Source organism: Papilio polytes, unplaced genomic scaffold (genome assembly GCF_000836215.1).
Source record: "Papilio polytes unplaced genomic scaffold, Ppol_1.0 DF820622.1, whole genome shotgun sequence".
Classification (NCBI taxonomy): Eukaryota; Metazoa; Arthropoda; class Insecta; order Lepidoptera; family Papilionidae; genus Papilio; species Papilio polytes.
Window position 1 is genome coordinate 2100984 of NW_013528582.1, and position 19239 is coordinate 2120222.

The window sequence follows — 19239 nt, forward strand, 5'->3', positions numbered from 1 at the left end:
GTTGTACAAACGTTATCTCTGAGGAAATAAGGCGCAATTGTGCGATAGCTGAGTTATCACCAATTTTGAGGGCGACTCCATACAAATTTTTAGAGAAAACGTTCTAATTGCGCTAAAAACATCGATACAAGATAAATATTACGTTATAAGGTATGCATTTACTGATACAAAGCACATTCAAGCAAAAAAAAGAGACATTTCAAACATCAGATAAAGTTGTCTATGGAGCAACTGGGTACAGCCCAATGTGCGACGTCGCGAGCGAAAGCTAGTTTATTTATAAATTAACACAGTCACAAGTAAAAGCTGTAAAATATATTTTGTTACAGTGTCCCCACTGCACGTACGCGTCGGCGGACACTTTCAAGCTGAAGCGTCACCTGCGCACACACACCGGAGAAAAGCCTTACAAGTGTGAATATTGCAATATGCAATTCACACAATGTAACTCTTTGAAGACACACAAACAAATACATAACAGTAAGCTCATTATTTAATACACTTACGAGCTGTTGCCTGCAAACTTCGTTATTGCGGAATTTAAAATAATGGCCGTAACATACCCGAGTGCACCTACCTTCTACCAGCTACCTTCCAGTCAAACCTCGTCAAAATCGGTCCACCCGTTCGCGAGATAACGATCGGTCTTCATTTTGACAGCGCGGAATTAAAAATAAAAAGTAGCCTATATGTCCGTCAGTGTCAGCTACCCTCTAGTGAAAGTCCCGTCAAAATCAACCCAGCCGTTTCGGAGATTGTATTAAACACGGTACAAAATATACAATTACAATGTTTATAATCTCATGTAAAAAAACATTTTTTTGTTGTTTGTTCTTCAAGTAAAATTTTCGACATTAAAACTGTAGCCTATCTTTTTCCTTGGCTCTACAGCCCTTCGTGGGCTTTGGCTTAGTCAAACATTTTCTCTCAATGTATTTGTAGCTATTGAACTCCAATTTATACCAACATGTTGCGTTTCAATTTACACCGTCTACCCATCTCAGGTCTTCTTTGATCTGTACTACTACTATATGTAAGTCTGTTTGTAACAAAGCACTTTGCTTGCAGTAAGCGACAGGCGTGAGTTCGCGTGTGACATTTGCCCGAGTAAGTGCGGACGCATGACGGACCTGCGCTTACACATACAGAAGCTGCACACCGCAGCTGAACAACCATTTAAATGTAAAATATGTGGCGAAATGTTTGCAGATCGTTATACCTGGAAAATTCATCATAAGGTAGGTGATTGATGGACTGGGTTCGAAAGATTTTAACAGTGGTAAAGCCCGGTTTAACATCTTCGCATGAATGGGCCAGGAGGCAAGTGAAATAACACGACCTCACAGAAGACAGGCGTCAAATCGAAGCAATTTCGCGTTTTATCTAAGTATATGCCGGATATAATTTGAGTCCATTTCCCTTAAGTAGATGGTGGAGAAACCCATAGAAAGGGAAAAAACCCCTATATGTCTCTTCCTCAATCAATGAAGGGTAGGCAACGCATCTGTAAGCGAATGTACATGGGCAGCGGTCACTTCCCCATTTCGGCGGATTCAGGTTTATATTATAAAAAAAAGATTGGGTATACAATGTTCAATTTTATCTTAAATAGCTTTATATATTTGCAGACGCATAAAGGCGAGAAGTGCTTCAAGTGTGAAATGTGCTCGTTCGCGGCGTGCACGTTGGCGCGCCTGAAGTCGCACGCGCTGCAGCACACGGCCGCTAAGCCGTTTGGCTGCGCGCACTGCGACCAACGCTTCAGGTACACTTACTTATCTCACATTCTTCATCGTTTCAGCCTTTGGTCGTGGTCATCTTAATGCCAGTGACCAGCTTCACTAGCAGCCCCCCCACTTCTCTCGTATCGCTGACATTGCATACTGGGTCCACTATGTAAGCAGTTTCAAACGAAAAACTTGACTTTCTGAACATATAAACGTGACTAGACTACTAGAATACTATATTGTTTTGTGTTTCAACATTGCAATTTTGTGTGAACAGTGGTTTGATATTAAGAGGAACTTTTAAGGTTCGGCATTTAGAAATTTTTGCGTAAAATGTGAGGTCATTTTGTGCCTCTTGCTTACAAAGCTAAATTTGGAACAGTCGAATACCTAAGATTTTTTATTTTCCAGACAGAAGCAGTTGCTCCGACGACATGAAAATTTGTACCATAAACCGGGATATGTACCTCCTCCATCAAAGGAGAAGACTCATTCTTGTCAGCGATGTGGGCGCGCCTTCGCCTACCTCGGCAACCTGACTCGCCATCTCACTCTCCACGAGCCAAAATCTATAGCTTCCGAAGAAATCGGGATTTCTGAACGAATTAAAAACGTTCAATGTGACAGTGAAGAGCCAAAGGTTGGTTTTATTTGTATGAACGTATCTAAATAAGTATTCTTAAATTGTATCACATTTTTGAGACTTCATAAAAAGATAAAATCATTAGTCATAATATGTAACGCATGTTTCAGGTAAAGGCTGAACTACCTGAGGAATCAGCGAATACAGATAATCTAAATAATAACAAAAAAATAACTTTGTACGATACAGAAACAAAATCGTATTTTGTGATAGAAGTCATCAATAGTTCTGACTCTGAAACGATCACTGAAGTTCCGACACAATTTATTGAAGAGAATATAGAAGGTGAGTTATTAAAAATAATAAAAATCTTTATTTAGTAGCCAATGTATTCTTCCAGACCATTTTTACATTTATACCAATTTTCATCAATTTGCTCAATTCCAGAATTACGTGGTAACATCCAAATAATCCCAACTTACGCATTCATAATATTAGTAAAAAGTCAGATAAGACTGTGATTAATTCGTTTTTTTTTTGTCAATATTATGAGATGTTTTTTTTTATTTCCAGTTGAGGAAGAGATGATGCTTTCAGAAGATGTAAAGGACGATCTGAACATTGACAATGTAGAATTATGTTTCAGATTTGATGAATGAAAACATTTATGGTTATATAATATACATGTTTAAGAAACAGATAAGGTAAAGATTCGAAGTGTAAGGAATAAATATATGAAGATTATATTTATTTTAAGTTTACAAATTTACATTTTTATAGATATTTTAAAGTAGCATTGAGTATATCTCCTTTATTTAATTTTCGTGTACATATATTATTTCGTTTATATTTAGTTTCATTTGCATTACACAATGTAAAAAGATAGTTTACATCAAAAAAAAATATGTCTTTTATTTTTCTAACCTTTCTCTGCTGTATCAATTTTAATTTTTGAAACAGTTTAAAAATAATACACGTCGACACAATTTATCTTTAGTATAAATTGCGAGGAAATTTACCTTGTTTCGAAAGTATTAAACTCTAAGATAAAAGGATAATTATATTCACTCAACATAATTGATATGTTAATACGATCATACTAAAAACATCACGTAAGTGGCACGAGCCGGTTCTGCATGAATTTAATTTGCATAGAATTGTAAAAATTATGTAAACTTTAAACGTTGAACAATGTTCGGATTTCTTTGGAATCGCTTGAATACGGCAATCATGGGTCTTACAGTCTAGACCTTAGAGTAGCATTAAGTTGCATATTATGTTTAAAATTTTAAGACTAATTCAACATACACATACATTAACTTGACTAAGCATCTACTATCAAAGTCAACATTGCCTATATAATTAGTAAGTTTTAATTGTAACAGTGGTAGAGCCTGCTTTAATATCTTCGCACGAATTGGCCGGCTCGTTGAAATACCACGACCACACAGAAAATCGGCGTGAAGTGGAAGCAATTCCGCGTTTCGTCTGACAAGTGTAGTGCCGGAGGCCTAATTTTAGTCCCTTTCCCTTTCCACCCTTTCATAAGAGGAAAGGATGGGAAGAAAAAGTGGATTTGACGATTGAGGAGACGCATAGGAAGGGGAAATGTCCTCTTTATGTGAGTCTCCTCCGGCAATTAATGGTAGGCAACGCATCTGCAATTGCGGATGTTTATGGGCAGCGGTCGCCTTTCATTTCGGTGGATTCAGGTGGCTGCTTGCTCGTTCGCCACCTTATATTATAAAATAATAATAATTCAAAGAATGATAAAACGAAATAAACGTTCTAATGAAGTTTTATCTGTAAAGACACTACAACTTTGAACAATATATCAGTACAAATAAAGTTCAAATTATGACAAAAATGCAATTTAAAAGGTCACATTTGAGGACATTGGCAGGACGCGAAACTTACAATTATATGCAATGATTTTAACGAGGTTTTATATAATCGTAATTGTTGCCTTGATAATTATTCCAGTAGTGTCTCGTGTTATACCTTACTTGGTTGTAGTCCTTTAAAGGCGCGCCAATAGTTGGTAGCTTTATTCGTACCTTGATTTAGTATTCTGCATATGGCTGTCTACAAACTGATTGCCAGTGTAAGCCTACTACATAATTCTGACATTAACTAAAAATGGTCTCAAAGCTCGACAATGTATCGTCGTATATCATTCGAGTATCAGTTTAATTTATTGTTTCTAAATAAAAATATAACTATAAATTTTTCGTAAAACAAATTTAAAAAGAAGTTAGTTCAGAAGTTTTAAAGATTTAAAAGATTGTAGATATCATAATAAATAGATTGAAGTTTAACAAAAGAAAAAAACAATTATTTAATACGATACATAATAAAATTTGTCCATATAAATTCAAAGACTTCAAATCATTTTCGTTACCAGACCGTTAATGCATTTTTCATTACTTTAAAATGGTACAATTTTAAATACATTTTTACGACGTTATTGTTTCGTAAGATTTTCCTACTAATTGGGTAGTTATTCTCAGCTTTATCGACGTCTGACGGCTATGTGGGACAAGACGGAAATAATCTTGTGTACTCGTCCAGCGTCGCCACGGACGAGCCGATGACATCTATATCGTTACTCGAGTACTCACTGATAGGTTATAAAGTAGGAAACATGACTAATGTAAGCGAGTATATAAGATATACCTTGTATTATGTAGTTAGTGGACATCAACATTAAAAAATTTAAGACAAGACATACGGCACACATATAACAGACAAGTTAATCTAAATAAAATGCACTATAAAATACGATTAAGCAAATGAAAAACAACATTTTTTTATTCGTATTATACTCTATATACAAAAGTTGTCTTGATATTGTTTAAATCAACTCAATAACCGCTAATAATGGAACACAGCACATCGACCGATTAAGTTCGCATAACAGGAAGTTTGGCTAATTTAATTGGGTCGACATTGTTGAGATTAGCCGGCAGGTTTGCATTCTAAATATCCGTTAAAACGCAATGGATACCACTGGTCTAAATTTTCCTTGTTGATATCCATAGTTACTAGTATCCATTACGCTCGACGCAAACGCGAAGCTATCCCGCACTCTTGCACAGAGTAAATATGAAACAGACAAAGTAATTAAACAGTACTGTTATCTGTGCAAAGTAAATAAATCACACTAGTGTCGTAAAACAAACGGGGGCAAATACTGGTGCGTCCATTCTGTTTATTTTGTTTAGTCTTCGTTAATTTGTATTGAGTGGTCTGGCGATGCGACGACAGCACTTCGACTTACATCAGTCAATATTTAAGTAGGTAATTACGACTTTCTCCATATTTACAGGACTACCGCTTCTAAGATTTTCTTTTGTAGAATTATTGAATGCGAAAATCCTTGATGCGTGTGTTAATTCTGTTCCACTTAGAAAATTCTACACCGGTCTATATTTACGCTCAGCATTTTGACACATTAGAAGGTATGTGACATTTGCATAGTGATTTCATTACATTACGCAGGCTTTTAAATCGGAATGTAGTGTTGGTACACTTGCTTGTTAGCACAACTGCGCCATGATTACCTTCCACTAAACACCAGAAAACTTGGTGTTGAAATTTTATGATTTTGTTACAGTAAGATATTACAATAATTAGAGGCATTGAATAACTCTTGTGGCATGATCCGTTCAGCAGTTTAGGCTTTAAACACTAACAAACATTCATCATCATCTTCCCTGCCTTATCCTACTCCCGTACGGTCGGCGCACCGGGTTTTCGTCCTCCAAAGCATTCTATCATCCGTCATCTCAGTCATCACTCCCTTCTTGATCATGTCACCTTTCACGCAATCCATCCATCTCTTTCTAGGTCTACCTTTACCGATGTACCCCTCCACATTCATAACTAACGTCCTTCTTGTTACATGCGATTCATCCCTTCTCATAACATGCCCATACCACTCTAACCTTTTACTCCTTATTTTCTCGACCACTGGGACTACTCTCAAACTTCCCCTAATATACTCATTTCGTATCTTATCCAATCGTATTACCCCACACATCCATCTTAACATTCGCATTTCTGCTACATGTATTCTCCTTTCATCCGTCCCTTTTACTGCCCAACATTCAGATCCATATATACTTATGCATTTATAATATTAGTATGATTAGTACTGAGATCGGAATTGAGATCAATTCATGCCTTTTCCCCCTTGTAGCTTTTAATATTTAAAAATATGGCGTTACATAATCTAAAAACATCTTCATCAATGACAATATTATGGAATCGGAGAAAGTTTTTTCTAGTAATGTATAGACGACGAAATTTTCAGTAAAAAGGGAATTAAAATACCATATTAACAAGATCATTTAAATGTTTATATAATCTATTATAGTAAACAAATAGTATCCTACACAGCTGGTGACATGACGTAAGACCGTGGGCAACAGTCGCCCACGGCTTCCGCCAGCCCACACCTGATCTCTGAGGCAATGGGGTACAGGTTAACTGGCTTGCTATTTTCCTTTCAAGTATACTAAGATTATTTTAATGCAAAAATTTTCTCTAGTTTCATCTCTTTACATTCATATAAAATAAACGCTAGCTTAACTATAACATTACATGAGAACACATGTTGGACATTCCTTAACATACATGTTACAGTAGATAGCAATTGTAAAAACCCATTAAATGGGTAACATAGCTAATTCAGTACTGTTATTCATATCAAGGTCAAGTCACGGATAAAAACGTAATAATTATCTACTCGTACTAATATTATAAATAAAGAGCGTCGGTGGCTCAATGATTTAAGCACTTGACTTGTAAATCTACAGGTCTTGGGTTTGAATCCCGACATGTACCAATGTGATTTTCGATTTTTCATATGTACATAATTTACCCGACGTGCTTACGGTGAAGGAAAACATCGTGATGCAACCTGCACATATCGGCGAAGAAATTCAAAGATAAGTGTGAAGTCAACCAACCCGCATTGGGCCAGCGTGGTTGACTATGGCCTAGTCACCCTAATTTAGGGTAGGCCCAAGCCCCTCGGTGGGGACGTATAGTGAGCTGGTGATGATGAATATTATAAAGAGAAAAGATTTGTATTTTTGTATGTATTGAAATAACTCAAAAACTAATGGGCCGATTTTAAAAATTCTTCTATCATTAGCTATGTTATCAGTAATGTAATATATAACTTATTGTTTCTTTTAATTTCACGGGGACGAAGTCGCTAGCAACAAATAGTTACAAATAAAATACATTTATTAAATCGAATCAAAGTTACAAAAGCAGACGACATAATTAAATACTAAGCTATCAGAGAGTATGTTTAATGAGTTTTGTAACACATAACAAGTTATCAGAGTTGAGTCATCCTAGATTATGTAGTCAACTATAATTCATACAAATTATGAAGTTATTTTGCCTTATATGGGTAAATCTGTTTTCCTCGTACATTGGCGTCAAACTGCTTCGATAGTGAGTAACGCTTTACAATTTGTATTACGTTATTCAAATATCTTGACGGTCCTAGAACGGCACGGTGTCCACTGCTCTCCCCCGCATCCGACTACACCTAAAATTCTGTTCTCCGTAGCGACGCAGGTGAAGTTAGGATCCGCTTAGATATATGAAAACTATAATACCATCATTATTATTTTTCACTCACTTATAACTTTATAAGTTAGAAAAAATCAAGTAATCTTTGTATGGATACCAATACCTATATATTAAAGAGTGATAGATGTTTTACAGTGAAAAACAACTAAATACTAACAGCCTTATAAATAAACGCGGTATAAAATTAAATTTAGGAATAAACGAACTAAACGTAAAATTTTTACTAATATTTGTCTTTACTCAGTTTAGTTCATGGCTGTTGATGTAAGAATTTGCGTCGTTTATTAGTAAGTTACGCGGGCCTTAATGTAAATTACATCTACACTAAGCATTTCCCTTAATGACCATAAAGCAGTTATAACCATAAATATATTCATGAATCAAAAATTTGCATTATAAAATATAAAAAAAATGATAAGATTTTTATTCCGCGCAACACGGTTGCATCAAGACTGCAAAACCGGTAGGATCGAGATCAATTAGGGAGGTATGCGGCACGCACTAAAGCATACCTTGTCTGCTCTTAACTGTGAAATTACTGCTTACGCCTCCAACGCAACGTAAATAGTCCTACATCGCTAGAATTCAATCGACAAGTCGGTTGCAACTTAAGTAAAATCAGATAAACTAATAACACTAATGAAATGTAAAACATAACCTTTCTGGGACTGTAAAAGAGTTTCGATAACCTCTTTATATTCCTTTCGCGTACGTAAAGGCGGGAATACACGTTACATGTTATACTGATCATCTAAGTTATATTATTAATGCGAAAGTTTTCATGGATGGATGTTTTTTAGAGTTTGTAGTTTGAACTGTTAAACGGATCTCAATGAAATTTTGCATAGATTTAGAGAATAGTCTGGAAGAACACGAAGGCTTACTTTGTTTTTTTTTCTGATGAAATTCTAAAGAATGTTGATTTCAAATAAGATCGATTTATTTCGATTGATGTATTTTGATTTACGTCAATTTCGGTACTTTTTCGAAGATTTGAAGCTTTTCATCACAATTCAATTAACCAAAATTAAATGATAAACATACTTTCTCTACAAAGTTAAAATGTTTGCATTTGCACGTGTATGTCCGTCTTAACAAAAAAATGCGATTTACCATGTTGTCGTTTAGGTAAAAACTAATTAACTGGCATAGCGTCGAGTAATGTACGGTTTGTTCGAAACCTTAACTACTGGTTTTTATTTAAACCTTCGTACTAGATTTGTAAGTACACAAGTTTTTTATTATTTTGTTGATGAAACTTCGGAATAAAACATTTCTGTTTTTATCTTCGAATAACTTTACAAGGTTCTAGTCAACAAAAATGATCAGTTGACTTAAAGGCTGACTCTTAAAGATTTACTTGTTAGAAAATTCGTTCGATATTTCCGAAACGATTCTCTTTTAGACGATGTAAAAATGTAGGTATTCCGATAATCGTTGCTGTAAAGTCAAAGCTTCTATATTATTGGAGAAAGTTTTCATTTCCATGGTTATTTAGCAAATACATGTTAAAAAGTTTTCCGATGAAATATACCTATTAATGTGTGAACATGATATCTAAGAAACATTAATAGCAAATATCAACAAGCCAAACATTTTAAGAATATAACCCTAAAAAAAGTTCAAACAAATTCCAAATATAGCACTATATATAGCTATATAATATTGAATTAAACATTACAATAAGCGTAAAGGCAATAATAATATGACAAGTTTTGTTTTCTTGATAACATTAAATATCATCACATAGAATTATTCAAAAATGATCTCTACACATTGGTTTTAGAATTGAATAATGGATATCTGAAATATATGACTGTTTCAAAGGATACCGGTTTGCGGAAACTGCAGTGATCGACGCTATGAGATCAGAATTATAGCTTCAACATTTGCGATATATTGTTTTAACAAAGGTCAATATGCAGCAGCAATAACAAAGCTAAGGTCAAAATTACTCTGAAATCGCTTTGGGATTCGGATCTACATCCGATGAAATACTATAACTACATAGAATACACTAGAAAAAAGTACCGTACACGCATAGCTAATCAATTATAATAAAACCAAACAAAAGGTAAACCGTATAATCACAGAGGTTCACTGTTAGGTTTCGTAACCCCATTATACCAGAACAATGAGACACGTGGAGTCGTGTTGAAATATGAAAACATTATTTTAATAGCCTCGCTCTAATTGTTCTGTGCACGTGAAACAGGATGGATGTCATTATGTCGTTCTCGCGTGTTTGACTTATGATCAGGGATATTTACACATAAAATGTTAAAATAAATTTTAAAAATATATAGAGGAAGCGTAATTGACGCTTCACTGAGACATTTTTCACATGATCCTCACTAACGCTATTAATAGGTCCTCAATCACTGTTTTTTTTTAAATTTTATAACAAAAGATAATTATGTAAAGTGTTTTATAACGTCAATACATGGATATAAGGTGGCGTACTAAACTTGACAACTAACATTACCTTTCAAAGAAGTTACCGGTGAAAAAATGTTCACTACGTCTAGTCTATATATTTCTTAAATGTCTTTGAAAACGTTAGAATCACGCGCTGTACTGACGAATTTTTAATTTGCGGAACGCATGCAAGGTGGATATACAAATATGATTGTTAACTTTACTAGACGATTTTTTCTTGAACATTATTAGTGTTACGTCACAATTTAAAGTAATAAAGTTACCTTAGATCGCATTAGATCATCACATCGGATCATTCCTAACCGTCACCACACTCAGTCCCCACGTGGGGAAAGATGAGAATAAAGTTTCGCCCATCCCACCGTTTAGTATTAACTAGTTAATTAGTTTATCACTAATAAGGTGACAGATGGAACTGTTCTGAAATAAAATAAGTTCCAACACAACTCGTCGCAAAAGGTGGGACGGATGAAACTTTGAACTCTCATCTGTCCCCACGCGAGGAAAGAGCAGGTGATGGTTGGGAATAATCCATTAGATCTGTAAGAAATTAATTAAATTCGAAGTAACCCTAGAGAATCTTTTTGCTCGTTATATTTCATAAAATGTCTGTTGTCAATCTATTCACGCTTTCTAAACGCAACATAATATAATCAAAAGTTAGTGCAAAAAATGAACGCCCCTGTGTGTAAAAGGGCCGCCTACTGAGGCATTCCATTCACGGCTCCATTGACAAGAAACAGTTGGTAAATCGCCATTGCTAACCGTGGGAGATTAGATAATAAGGTACTCGTGTAGCCTGAGGTGGTGAAAGGTTTGTTATATATGATAAGTACTGGTTTAATATAGATGATAGGAAGGCTATTATGTGGGAGTAAAATTACTTATTACTTTTTAATAATATTTTTACTACTAGACTATTAAGAACCTTAGTTCTCTCGAAATAAAGCTACCTATTCTTACTTAGGGCCTGTCCCACCACTGGCTGATAGAGGCTCAGATAGCTTAAAAATGACGTCACTGTCAGATAAGGGAAAAAAAATCGATAGCTAAATCACATATTTTACACGTTGGATTGTTATGAGACAATTTATAATTTGGTGGAACATGCCCTTTGTCTCCAATTTGATATTGACAAGTATAAATTCATATTTTACTCAAAACATAATAATACAATGTTCCGTAGTAAATGTACAATTACACACAAACATAATAGAATACACAGTGCGTTAAACGATTTTCAACCATATACCTTAGCCGTTAAATTTGATTTACATAATAACATTTTCTGTGTAATATTGTAATTCAATCCAATTGAAATTAGTATTGTCAAGGTTACTGCAAAACAGTTGTTTTCTTACACGAATTTTAATTCCACTCACCAAATGTATATTTCGTACTGGCTTTAAATCTCACCTTTACCTGGAAACAAAAAAAAATATTACTAAACATGAATTTACGTAAACAAAAACTATTTGACTACTAATATAACATTTTCAAGTTTATAACTTGAATGGATTAGATCCGAGGTCAATCGTATTCTAAAGCTACATTCATTTTTCGCTGACAACACACCTTCATACTCTACACTCAATGCCAAAAATAACGGACCAAATTCTATGCAATCATCACCAGACGAGACGATTAGTGAAAGTATAAGTCAATCAATAAATGAATAGCGTCTTACAGCATATTGGTACAATAATGTCATCTCTTTCATTCTCTTTGACAAAATGGAGACAACATCTGTTTACACTAATATCACGGCAGTCGAAACAAAATAACACCGATATATCGCAACTGGATCGAGTATTTAGCAAATGATATGTGAAATTTAATCTTAAATCTATTGTCGACAAATTTGGGGTTTATTCAGATTTGTCAATCAACAAATCGTGATACGAACAATCGAACTAACGAAAGATTAAGGACATGTTGATGTTATCGCATTAGTTTCAGAGATTTGTAGATACAGTCACTAATTCGATACATTGCATGTAGCTGAACTAGTGTGTTGAACTATAACCGTAAATCCTAGTGTCGAAACATTTGTATAATATATTATTTCAACTGTTTTGGAGAATAATCATAAAGATGTCAATATATACGAGTGTATCGGTTGTGGATTTACAAAACATTTGAACAGCTACATAACGAAAGACGTGGTTCAGCTAACAATGGATACGTTGCTAGACGATACCAGTTCGCGGCCGTGGCACAATTAACAATGGCACACCAATTATCAATTGAGGCTCGCTACCGGCCGTCTATTAGCGGGCACCGGTTAAATCTATCTAACGAATTACCTCACGTGTTGTTAGAAACAATTTAAATTTAACTACTAGCTTGGAAGATTTAAAGGGAAAGAGTTATTTCGCAAAAGGAGAATAGCTTCGTGGACTTAACTAACAATAATCATTTGTTTGTAATGGTCTCACATACCATACTTAAAATTGAAAGTCGTGTTTTTTTTCAACCATTAAGTTACCCATAGTTCAATGAACTTTAGATGAATATAAGTGTTAGATCTTGCAACTTTTCCATCATTTACTTCTTTCATTTACTTACTTATTTACTTACTTTCTTCATTTACTTCGAATGATATCCAAATCTCGGCTAAGTAAATACAACATAGCATCCTTTAAGTCCAGTTGTAAAGTAGTACGCGGGATCACTTTTCGACGCTGATAAGGTTATCGCGGGCTATCGGGTGTCGACATCACTGTTTTTCTCACGAAAGCGTAACGCCTCGCCTCTACTCTTACAACACAACGCTTAGCAAACTTGTTTTTAGGACGACTAAAGTGTAACGAAACCAGCGATAGTCTTATTTGGGAAGCTAAAGATTGCAAAGAATTTTATCTCCATACTAAGATCAACAACAGCAAAAAGTTATAGCAAAATTTTTAGCAGAAATAAAATGGTCCAAATTTTGGAGTAATCAACAGTTTGACTATTTCTGCTGTAGAAGAATCAACTTAGCCAATGTATCAGTTTACGGTCAAATATAGAGTAGGCTAAAGGCAGTACAAAACAATAAGCTTTATAAAGCCATGAACGACGACCCTACATGAATGGTATATGGCCAAAGAGTAAAAGGTCAATATAAAATGAGTTAGTCTCTTATTGACAACGTATCCAAAGAATTAGCCAAATGCAGAGAGTAGATAATGTGAAACTATAACAAACAACAAAACGGCCATTTGTTCCCGTAGGTAACAGGAAAATGTTTATTTGTATCATATGGGAGAAGCTACCATTATTCACTTAGCACGTTCGCAGATCGTCGTCCAATCATGTCGTTGACCTTTGCCTGCATTGTAGAATGACTAAGTACTATCGATATAAGAAAGTGTGCTGGTAAAATATAAACAATGAATATCTAAAGTACCTATAAATTAAATCAAGTTGTGTATAAATGGGCTATAGAAATATTGATACGGATTGGTTTATTGAGTGATGTCTACGCTCTGATGAGTTTGATTAGTCAATCGTATCGGTATATTTGGAGGTCATTGAACTTAAATAAGCGGCTAAGGCTATTACAAAAAACTGATATAGACTTGAACGCTAATCGCTAAATAGATTTCTTAGAAATAAGCCCAAATTAGAACTAATACTGAGAAAATTAATCTTATAGAAGCCTAAACAACTAATGTAAGGATTAATTTGCACATATAATTTCTAAGTATGTGATTGTCACACAAATACAGTGTACGCTCGATGTGCGTGCGAGCGTGCACTGAATGGGCCAGTGCATGACGTCAATGCATTTAGAATTTTAATATGTCCAACAGCTGTTCGACACAGATGCCATTGTCCAATGCGGCTTTGTACAATCAATGTTGGCGCCGGATAAGTTAATCGCACGCAGCTTGGAATTAATTCAACGATGTTAGTTACAAATGTATACTTGTTAAAAGATGGGAAGGTAACTAGATTTGACAGAGAGTATACACATTTTCCTCTTTCTGTAGGTCTTTCCTACAGAGGAACAGAAACAGTTCTGTTGTTACTCAACACAACAGCAAGTTTGCCTCTGTCGCTAATTTCGTTGTTTTAGACTAATACTCTAGTAACTTGTTAGCCATCTACACTAATGTTATAAACAGGAAAGATTTGTATTTTTACGTATATTTGTATGTATTAAAATAACTCAAACACCACTGGATTGATGTCAAAAATTCTTTCATAATTAAAAAGCAACGTTATCAGTTTGTAACATAGGCTACTTTTTGACTTTTTTATTTCACGCAGACGAAGTCGCAAGCAACAGCTAGTGTACTTTAAAAAGAAGTGTCAATGAGAGACAATTATAACGTTTCAGTGCAACGAAAGTTCTATTATTCTTAAATGGAGACCGCAATTGGAGCGTATCAATCGGAATTGTCGTTGGTTATTAAGTTACGAGTCGCAGCAAATGCGCAGTTGCCTGAGACATCGAAAAAATAAGGGCACACTAATGGCCGATCGCTTACGTTGAGAATTTAATTCTTAGGGTACATATACACAAAAGTAAAAACATTATTCGAGTATTCTTTAGTATTCACTGTTAAAACAAAACCTTTTCGAGTTGTCTTAATAAATAAAATGTTGTCCTTATCCAGTTTCCCTGAGAAAAGGTCAAAATCTATACTAATATTATAAAAAGGAAAGATTTGTATTTATGTATGTATTGAAATAACTCAAAAACTACTGGGCCGATTTCAGAAATTCTTTTACTACTAAAAAGCTACGTTATCAGTGAGTAGCATAGGCTGTTTGATTTTTATAATTTTTAATTTTCCACTAGCGAAGTTGCGAGAAACAATTAGCTATGTTAGATATTTTGGAAATCATTAAACAAGCACTGATATTATTCATAAAAGTATTCTAGAAAGCTACATTAATTGGGTTTTTCTAAAAGTTTCTGTTTACCATTAGCACGTTAAAAATAATGCATAAGTTTATGCTTTACATGTTTGACAATAACTTCGTTTTAGTGTGCATCAGCCCTTAGTGTGGCCGAATTGAAAGCTGACAGAGGGTACGTAGTCGAATTGCTTATAAAAATTACTGTAGGAATGTGTAATGCAACATTAACTATTGGCATCAACAAAATTACTTATCAACAAGCCTTTCTATTTATCGATGGAAAGAACTTCTTAAAAATAACATTACAAAATACAATGATATAACATATATAATAACATTTCCCGTTAACTGTAGATAATAATAAAATGTAGATGAAATCTCCACGAACGTGTCGATTAATCGAGCAACCAGTCGACCAACTACTAAAAAAACATTTGATATGCAACTAGTCGACCAACTAAAAGCGCAATTGATCAAAAAAACTCCTTTTAATGAACGCTTTAACACATGATGTCATGTAAACATTGAGAACAAAGGTGAAGCGATACGAGTCAAAGAGGTTCACGACGGACCGTGACCCAGTTTACGTTTTATTTGTAGAATTAATTCCAATATGCATACATTTATACTTATAGGTAAATAACGTTGATATTACTCAATACAAACTTTTATGGACACATCGAGTTATTTACATGTAGATATCATTATAGGAGAATTGAATATTATAAATGCGAAAGTTTAGATGGATGGATGTTTGTTAGAGTTTGTAGTCTAAACGGCTGAACGGATTTCGATGGAACTTGGCACAGATATAGAGGATAGTCTGAAAGAACACATATGCTACTCACTTTCGTTTTTTTTTAATTCCACGTGGATGGAGTCGCGGGCAAATTATGAAGTGTACGATCAGCATTCGAAGTTAGCCATACACGAAGCGATGCTAGCATGCACTGACTGCTAGAAGGTTAACTGCTTCCGTGTATACTGGCCCTAACCGTAACAAAGCACTAAACGCGCAAGGAAAGTATGTGAGTCATTTGACTATTCTTTGTGACTCATCGATATGTATAAGATTAACATTAACCATATGGGTTAAGATATCTTCGCAACGCCCACGAGCCATGCATAATTTACGATACAGATAGCAAAAAAGACGATGGTGTTTTTTACAACTGCGCCCACAACTACAAATCTGGTTTATCAATGTAATTGAATTTCTTCATACATTGTTTATCATGTGGTTGTGGGTTGCGGTATTATGAATGGATTAATTACATCTAAATAATAACTATAGAAATAACTCTGAGGGTATTTCAAACAATTTTCAGCATCGATAAAAGTATTCGTTTAAAATTTTATCTTGTTAAATTTAAAGTTTCGTAGACTAAACTAGCACGAAAATTTGAGAAAACATACAAGTAAAATCGTTGACAATTTGTATGAGATTTGTCGGTGTACTTTACACCATGTCACTCCACAAATTTTTTCGCAAAATGTCCTGGTAGGATTCACATTTTCTCTGGTATACGTCTTACTGCGTTATAAAAACAATTATATAAGACTTCAGGCTTGATTCAAATTTAATATTTTACTTTGCATTTAATTATCATACTTACTAATGAACTTGCATAGAACTACTATTGATTTAGCTGAGGACAAAGTATGTCGACGTATTACTTTTTTAAAACATAGACAATTCGTCATGGTAATTACATCACTATGGGTGCGATCCGTGCTGTTTGTTCAGCCATAAACACATTTTAAAATATTCATAACGTCCTCACTGCGTGTTTTTGTCCGTACTACTTCCTTTAAACGCTCCTCATCGCTTCATATAAACTCCTTAAACAGATCTGTCAAGAACACAAGACAATACCAAAGTAGGAGTTTCTAGAGATACGAACATCGAAACAAAGCAATTACAACTACTGGCTGCTTTGACTATAAAGAAACGGACGAGGCTGGCGTTGAACTCAATCAATTCTGCTACTTTCCGCGGGGTTTAAGTAAAAATGCAATCACACATGTGCATATTATACATACACGCGCACATTTTAATTGTTTATAAGTGGTCGTCCATTAATAATTTACACATACGAAAAGAGCACACAAGCAAGTAAGTTTAGGACTTACCTAAACTTGCTTGCTTGCGTGCTCATTTTGTGTTTTGAGTTTTGTTAGTTTGTTTTTATTTGACGTATTATGTGCGCCGTGTCAGATCCAGTCATTTAAAAGTCAAAGAGCTACTATTTAGTTATTGTTGGTATGTAAATAGATCCTGATAGGAATTGTTATTTGCACAGCAGTTTATGAGTCAGAGAATTAAATTATAATATGTGAATTACTAGTATTTATTGTTACAAGTATATTTCGAGAAACATGTTCTATATGAGCTGTAGTTATTAGTGCGTACTCTTAATCTTTTATCAAAACTTCAATAGGAATTATGGCCAAGCTTTTTTCTGCTTTTATATAAAAAACAAGGGTTCAAAAATTTTATAATGCTAAAACCGGCCCTGCTTCTATAGTCTGTTTCTGAATAAAAATAAACGCATAACATGGAGCGTATGAAAAATGACTATAAAAGCAAAAACGGGTTAAGGCGTGGGCGTTCACATAATGAGAATCCATTGCCTTTTTAGTTTAGCGTGAGCGAGTGATTGATGAAATGTTTCCGGTCCGGAGGAAGGGCTTTCTATCAAATTGACTTTCGCAAATTTGATAGGCGGTTAAAATTTCAAATTATGCTTTAATAACAGCACAATAATCGATTGCATTGCATACTATTAGGCGGCGGTCACGAAACGCGTCGAGAGGCACAATGGGCTAAATCTCGACTTAAATAGACATTTAAACCATCAGACAAAATGTAGTGTGCGTATATCGACATTTGTTATCAAAGTTATGAGTAAACAATGAGTGAAAGGATGATTCAGTAGCAGTTGTATTAATTGAATTTTGATTAGCAAATTTAATTCATTGATGAAACAGAATCGGACGTAGGCAAAGAACACCGGCGCCATGTTCCTTGCGCGTGCGCAGGGCGGATGCACGATATAAATAGACTATCGTCTATTTCAGATGGGACATAGCCCGCCATGTGCCACTCTGCACGTCTGGTATTCAACTTGTTAAAATTAATTGAATTCTTATGTTATTGAGTCATCTTACAACGGGGATATCGGTGTCGTGTCTGTATACAGTTTCAAGTCCGGATTACTTAATCTTACTTTTTACTAATATTATAAATTTTTAAATGGATGGATGGATGAATGTTTGTTAGAATCGAGCCTAAACGGCCTGACGGATTTCGATGAAATATTGCATAGATGAAGAACATAGTCTGGAAGAACACATAGGCTATTCACTTTTGTTTTTTTTTAATTCTAGGTGGGCAGAGTCGCGGGCGAAAGCTAGTAACAATATATTTAAAGAGATCCTCGAAGGCATCTGAGATGATCTCTACCACGAGAATATGAATACGTATATATACTCTACTAGCTTTCGATTGCGAGTCTGTCCGCATGAAATTAAAGAAAAAAACATAAGTAAGTACCCAAATTTCATAGAAATCAGTTCAGCGGTTTAGGCTACAAACTCTAACAAACATCCATATGAATTTTCGCAATTATATTAGTATGGAGTATGGTTAATTAAATTATTCAACGCAACATATATACATCTTATTTAAAGTTTCTAAAATATCAAATGTCGTATGACTTATGCAAATATTTTCTGATAAAGATATCTTATACATAACATAGGTCGAGATTTCTTCACATCACACAAGTCACGTATTAAATAGGTCATGTACACTTCAATATGTACCTTCACAGCAGCTCGCAATAGTTTAAACATTTATCTCTCCATTCGCCACCATCGGAAATAATTTTCGCGTGGGAACCTACTCAACAAATCGACGATAAATGCATTTTAATCCAAATACGCCTTAACACAAGTGCATAAAGTGTAAAATAGCACCGCAAACGTAGACATGGGATTATGATCTTTTTTCCTCGGATA

At 34.7% G+C, this 19239-nt stretch overlaps 2 protein-coding genes across 2 annotated transcripts in view; one reads left to right on the forward strand and one right to left on the reverse strand.

Annotated features, from left to right (window-relative positions):
* LOC106110481 (transcriptional repressor CTCF-like) overlaps positions 1 to 3025 on the forward strand; it is a 7537-nt gene extending 4512 nt beyond the window's left edge. Inside the window, exons 7-12 of the mRNA XM_013292326.1 lie at positions 330 to 480; positions 1069 to 1238; positions 1629 to 1765; positions 2139 to 2367; positions 2481 to 2655; positions 2884 to 3025. Of these exons, the coding sequence (XP_013147780.1) occupies positions 330 to 480; positions 1069 to 1238; positions 1629 to 1765; positions 2139 to 2367; positions 2481 to 2655; positions 2884 to 2969 (948 nt within the window). The 3' untranslated portion in view covers positions 2970 to 3025. The remainder of the gene's footprint in view (positions 1 to 329; positions 481 to 1068; positions 1239 to 1628; positions 1766 to 2138; positions 2368 to 2480; positions 2656 to 2883) is intronic.
* The window catches only part of LOC106110430 (unc-112-related protein-like), a 42035-nt gene that overhangs the window by 10021 nt on the left and 12775 nt on the right, over positions 1 to 19239 (reverse strand). The gene's annotated exons all lie outside the window — the stretch shown is intronic.